Source organism: Siphateles boraxobius, unplaced genomic scaffold, assembly GCF_051911475.1.
Source record: "Siphateles boraxobius isolate OS27281-9 unplaced genomic scaffold, OSU_SipBor_1 39, whole genome shotgun sequence".
Taxonomy (NCBI): domain Eukaryota; kingdom Metazoa; phylum Chordata; class Actinopteri; order Cypriniformes; family Leuciscidae; genus Siphateles; species Siphateles boraxobius.
The window spans coordinates 3,740,199-3,746,822 of record NW_027509019.1 but is presented as its reverse complement, the minus strand read 5'-3'; the positions used below and the strand labels follow the sequence as shown (position 1 = coordinate 3,746,822).

Genomic DNA, 6,624 nt, shown 5'->3' with positions numbered 1-6,624 from the left:
TCATACATTTATACATATATAATGTCCCGGGGACAGAAACGTCACTCATTCAGTGGAATGGCTCTTGTATATTTCAGGAAACAGTATAAAAGGCCAGAGTCTGGAAATAGTATATTTTGCATATGATGTTTCCCCTCATAGTTACTCAGATCTGGCATTTACTGAGATCGAACCCCACACTGCATTGGACCCGGTTGCTTTATATTCAGCATTAAAATGGAAATTGTCTCGTTTACAGGAAGTGATGTGGCTCTTAAAAGAGCCGTTGGGTTTAGACGCGCGTGCACAGCAGCGGCGGGTTTAAGCGCGCTCTCCGCGGATGCGGCGCGCCAGCTGGATGTCCTTGGGCATGATGGTGACTCTCTTGGCGTGGATGGCGCACAGGTTGGTGTCCTCAAACAGACCCACCAGATAAGCCTCGCTGGCCTCCTGCAGGGCCATGACCGCGGAGCTCTGGAAGCGCAGGTCCGTCTTGAAGTCCTGGGCGATTTCTCTCACCAGCCGCTGGAAAGACAGTTTGCGGATCAGCAGCTCGGTGGACTTCTGATAGCGGCGGATCTCCCGCAGAGCCACGGTCCCGGGCCGGTACCGATGAGGCTTCTTGACACCGCCGGTGGCGGGCGCGCTCTTCCGCGCTGCTTTAGTCGCGAGCTGCTTCCGCGGGGCTTTGCCGCCGGTGGATTTACGAGCGGTCTGCTTAGTTCTTGCCATCGCTGCAGTTTCTTCCCTCGCTAGTCGCTAATGCTGATCTCTGTTATACGCCCGCTTTTATAGCATTGGACCGTCACGTGCTCACAGTGTCACGATGATGCAGAGGCTTGTGATTGGCTAGTGTGTGACGTATGCTTATGACTGCTAACCAATGACTGCGCGTTTCCTCTTTTCAAACAAGCGGTTTCCCGCTCAACACGCTTTTGTTCAGTTACTACTTTGTTCTTTAATCAGTGTAACAAACCCATAGGCTTTATTCTCACATTGCTGGATTTATTTGTTCTGAAACACGGGCCTTAATTCCCAGATATTTGATGTGTTTTTGAGTAAAGGGAAACATCTGTTAATGTTTAATGTTCAGTTATGATTGACATTTGAAAGAGTTTGATATGTTGAAGTTTTGATCGTTATATTGAGCAGAAGATTAGGGTTTATGGTTATGAATAACTGCATATATTAATACTCTGAAACATGTTTCTTTGTTCATTGAGCAATAACTTTGCTAAATTGATAGTCCAGTACAAGTTTGTTTCTGTGCAAAAATATTTTAATGATATAATATAACTACTTCACATACTTTTGAGACTCAACCTAAAATAAAATAAAAAGCTGATTTCACTAAAAACATTAAATTAATTTAGAAAAAAAAATCATAGATTAAATCATTTAGGGAATTTTACATGATTTATTCAGGATTCCATAAAAACTTCATAAAGAAATATGGTAACAATATTACACATGATATTTTAAAGTAAATACCACAAAACATTATTTACAGTGTATACAACAAACATCTAATGCTCATGTGTCCCTTATAACAATTTAATAACTACAACTGTAATATTTATGATAATTCTCACATCTTTATGGGGCGGATATTAAAAATAGACTAATTGTTTGTCTGTGGTCTCTTTTTTTATCTTTATAAAAACTGTTTTCAATTAAGATGTTTAACTAAAAACACTATTTTATTGTGTTAGTCTTTAACATGTCAGTGATCAGCAATAAAGGCCTTAATTTTTAATCATCTTCCATATTTTCCCCATAAGAAGAGTTGAGATGAGTGTGTCGGGTTAAAGACTGTAACCGGTTTGAAGGGAGACATTGCCTTAATATGATATTTTTAATTTAGTCTCTCTCTCATATATTGCCCTTCTCTCTGTTCATCTTTTCTTCATGAACAATAAAGTCTTTCTGCTGAAGTGATCAGACGCTCCTCAGTGTTTCAGTGACACATTACATCAAATATTATATTCACAACTAAACTATGAGTTGGCATGATTATATCGTTACTTAAACCATGACTATTTTATTCAAATGATTCATAAATGAAGTGAGAAACTAAAGCTGAACCCCTGAAACAATGGTAAATCTGCAGATGTGTGTCTGGGTCGAAGCTCTTGTAAAAGACAATATATGGAAGTATAGAAATAAATACATTGGGTAAACTTATGGATTAAAATAACATTTTAAAAAATGATAATTTTCCATCTTAATTTTATAGATATGAGTTGTTAAGCTTGACAGTATATTCCCTGACTATAATACACCTAAAAGTATGAATAGAAACTATGATACTTTACTTACCATCTTCTGCACTGCTAAAGGAGCCTGAATGATGTCATTTCCATTAAATCACAAATGGGCATCTTATTAATTAATGATTTAGTCTAAATTATTATGGAGAATAGTTGGCCTGATGTTCAGACTGAGGGACATCACTTTATAGTCAGTTTTTATTAAATATATTTAATTTGAGAAATATATTTTCACAAGAAAGTAACAATTAAATTTACAATATTGCCTGAAAAAAATTGTTCAATATTTAGAAATTAGACATTTTATGAATATTATATTTATTGTAATAGGACATACCAAATTACTATGAAAAGCAGTTTTGGTGAACCACCATTTTAGAAAGTCTGGGGGACTTAATTGCAATATAGTACTATATTGTCTATCATCATTTTTTTTTTAATTTTATTGCTGTTGCGTTTAGAGCTTTCAAGAAGAGAATCTTGTGGGATCTGATATTGACAACGAGCCCGTTCCCTGTTCATCCCGACCAAGATCCAGGAGGGAGGGTGCGCCTAGAGGCCGAGGGAGACAAGGTCGGGGCAGGGGCGCAAGAGCCAGCACCAGCCGAGAGCGTGGAGAAGGCGGCCGTGGGAGAGGGGGAGGCAGCGGTCGGGCTAGAGGCCGAGGGAGACAAGGTCGGGGCAGGGGCGCAAGAGCCAGCACCAGCCGAGAGCGTGGAGAAGGCGGCCGTGGGAGAGGGGGAGGCAGCGGTCGGGCTAGAGGCCGAGGGAGACAAGGTCGGGGCAGGGGCGCAAGAGCCAGCACCAGCCGAGAGCGTGGAGAAGGCGGCCGTGGGAGAGGGGGAGGCAGCGGTCGGGCTAGAGGCCGAGGGAGACAAGGTCGGGGCAGGGGCGCAAGAGCCAGCACCAGCCGAGAGCGTGGAGAAGGCGGCCGTGGGAGAGGGGGAGGCAGCGGTCGGGCTAGAGGCCGTGGCAGTCTGCTCGCTGACCTGTCACGGGAGGACTTCAAAAGGGTTGAAGAGCTTCATAAAAAGAGGATGGCAATTGAGCAGGTATGTGTACATACATGACAGCTAACTTGTCATTTTTTTTGCAGAATACGTCTAACGCTAACTTACAAACTCTTTTAGTTCAAGCACTACTATTGTCATTGTAACATTTCTGGTCCAAGGGGTCAGACAGACAGTGTGAGACGTGATCTTTCCTTTTGTTATTGTAATGCTCCCTCATACATTGCGAGGCAGACAGTGTGCAACAGTGAACACACTAAAAAGTTTAATGAAAGTACTGCCTTATTTATTTTATTAGAATAAAGCTTGCACACATGAATTCATTTTGCCTGCTAGATGGTTTATGCGAAAGTTGTATGTGTCAAAGGGCTAATAAGAACATCGTCTAAGTGTGATTTTGTTTTAACAGGATAGGATAAAGAGTCTGACAATAGATGAGTGCCAACAACTTCTACAAAGATGCCTCACTCGTGAACCTAGTCTCATCTTTGACCTCATGAGTCTCACCCCTGATCCCCCTCAACCAGGACCTCCTCATCCACAGGCACCCAGCTGGTGTGTCTGTAGAAACTGCAGAAATATGGCAACACTGCTGGAACAGAAATGCTGTCAACAACAACCACAAAACTGCACATCACTGTTGCCACACATGGAGCTGTACATCTTGCAAGAGGTTGTACTGAGACTGGCCAGGTGAATCTGGAATGACCTTAGGGCAGAGGTGGACATCCAGGATACGGGAGAAAGTCACAGACAGTTCCGCTATGCTGCATATAGGAACTTTGTTGTCTGGCAATACGGTGTTCTGGGACCAGGATATAGAATTGTTATAGCTTCATGCTGTGTGTGGAAAATTAGAGATCGTTTCCCGGATCATCATGGCAATTACGTAGGCTTTATTCCGGCCAGAGTCTAAACCTATTGTGTACTCACAATAAATCTTCTTAATTGCTGTTTATTCTAAGATATCTCAGGAGCTATACTTGCACAGTAAAATTAGCTGGATCAATACATGTGTGTATTTGACACAAAAATTTTGCACCATTTACCTTTGTTGATATGCTGATAATAAAGTCTCTTCAAAACATATATTGTTTTTTCATGTACTTCATATGAGTTTCCCATACTTCTATAAAATATTTGTAAGTGGCTTTAGAAAGTTCACAAAGTACAATAGTTTATGTAGATTGTATGTGATAACTGTTTATAACTTACATGTGCCAATATAAATAAAATTTACCCCTTAGAAAACCATAAATACGAATAAATGTTTTGCACATTTTGTATTTTATTAGCTCTAATGTATAAATTATATACCGTTCTTTTATACATGGCATACATTCACCAGAAAATGTCAGATATGGCACAATGTGAACAGGGGAAATGTAAAAAGTATAGATACGGCCCCCTTTATATGTGTGAGATGGTTGACCTGTAAAAAAAACATAGGTTTACATATCATTAGGACTTTATAGGTATAAAAAGATATACCTTTTTAAAATAATTCTATCCTATGTAACAGCAGTGTACACTGTAGAGGTTTTAATTAAACAAAATAAGGCACTTGACTTGAATACAACTCACCTAGCCCTCGGCGGTCTTTCTTTTCCTTCAATTGTTGTACTGTTGGGGCAGGCCCACCAGACAACAGCCCCAGCCTTCGTGGATCATCAAGTGTAAGAGGCTGCTTTCCTGTCATCCTCTTAGGAGCCAACAGTCTTGAATGGAGAATGGCACTCTGTAGATCTGGGATGTACTTGTAGGTTTTTGGATTCTTGATGGTGTACAGCCGCCACATCTTAGATTTTCTTGTTAAAAATTTTGCCGTACCTCAGAGGTGTAAACAAAAACATGTCAATATTGCCATTGCATGCATAGAATCAATTATGTAGTGTAGGTAAACAGTTATAAGAAACTTACTGATGTGAGCCATCAGCATTTGTTCGTGCTCCTCGGTTTAGGTGGTAGTTATAATCAAGCCCTGCCAACAGGGTCCGAGCATAGTACACTGGTGGTTTGAAGCAGAAGCGCTTTGAGGCATACATAAGAATATGGTTATGGAATGACTCCAGGTCTGAGGTCGATCTATAAACAAACAATAAAGGAACAAATAAGACAATATTTGAAACCGGCATTTATGAAAATTTGATAAAGCAGCATTTTGGTGGTTTATAACATAATTGCATTCCTAAAATGTCTACCTGAAAGTGAGATACTTGGGTATGTTTTTCAACCAGCGTGCGTCATAAACGATCTTTTAGAGTCTTTCGTGTGCTGCAGAGCCCTTTGGAATCCAGTCTTTATTCCTGTCTTCCTCCAAAGACCCATGTCGACAGGCCCCAAAGTACCACTCATGTACGCCAGTCACATGATGCAGAACTCCTGTCCACAGATCCTGTAATAAAACATTTATGAATTGTAAATCATGTGTAATACAAAAAACATTTGACAAACCTCCTTTACACATTAGTTTACTCTAATTGCTTAGTAAGATATACAGTAAATAAAAACTTACGTTGAAAGCTTCAAACGTTTCTGCTTCCTTACAGCTGTACCAAAAGTGGTTGCAAATGTCTCTGTTCCAACTCAGAAGCAGGGAACAGTCCTTCTAATGTCCGGCCTAAAAAAAATTGTATAGGTATAAAATAATTAAATAATAAAATAATACCAGAGGATAAACACATATCAATAACAGTATACATGCAGCCAGAATCTTTTTACTAAGGTTCTTTGCACCATGCCAGATATCCAGGCTGTGTTTCACACCGCAGTCTTTGTATTGGCCACTGTCTGTAAAACATCAAAGTAGTATTATTATTCATTGAACAGCACACTTTTTTTTATTGAAGTAATAAAGTGCCTTTGTGATGGAATCCTTCACTGTGCATTTTTCAATTGGAAGAATAAGGAAGTCTAGCAGCATCTTTATAACGTCATGATAGACTATGGATGCGGGACGACCGATGACGTCTTCCTCTGTGAGGACCATAGGTGCGTCAGGTGGAGTAGTAAATTCATGGCTTTCATCTTCCTTATCTTCCGGATCATCGTGCACAGTCTCATCAAGGCCAATGACAGGATAATCCTCTAGCGACATTCCATTTGGGAGAGCAACACCAGACCTGCAAATGTAAAGAAAAATATATTTCACACATCACCCGGTAAACAAAAGCTTCTGCCTGCCACTCTGGTCCGAATTAACATTAGTCTGGTAGCTTTCCACACCAACACCTACAATGGGTTTTTACATATAGTTGATAACCCTAGCAGTTCCGTGGTTTTCGCATCTGTATTGCTTTCGGAGACTGATTGCAGGAAGAAGGTCTTTTTGGACATGCAACAAAGGTTTAGCCTCAATGAAAATC

The 6,624-nt window shown here is 40.4% G+C and overlaps 1 protein-coding gene and 1 long non-coding RNA gene across 2 annotated transcripts; both read right to left on the bottom strand.

Moving 5' to 3' along the window:
• Positions 1-232: 232 nt before the first annotated feature.
• On the bottom strand, positions 233-720 carry LOC143703943 (histone H3-like). Its single transcript, XM_077197396.1, has one exon. The coding sequence runs from the start codon at positions 709-711 to the stop codon at positions 301-303; it is 411 nt and encodes a 136-aa protein (XP_077053511.1). The 5' UTR covers positions 712-720; the 3' UTR covers positions 233-300.
• A 4,462-nt stretch (positions 721-5,182) lies between these two features.
• Positions 5,183-5,873, bottom strand: LOC143703942 (uncharacterized). The gene is made up of 3 exons (XR_013191493.1): positions 5,775-5,873; positions 5,461-5,654; positions 5,183-5,344 (listed from the first exon to the last, which is right to left on the bottom strand). It is a non-coding gene; the product is annotated as an uncharacterized LOC143703942 (long non-coding RNA).
• Positions 5,874-6,624: the final 751 nt, after the last annotated feature.

What these genes read in the sequence shown, in the direction of transcription:
- LOC143703943 (XM_077197396.1), bottom strand. Translation starts at nt 711, where the DNA reads ATGGCAAGAACTAAGCAGACCGCTCGTAAATCCACCGGCGGCAAAGCC.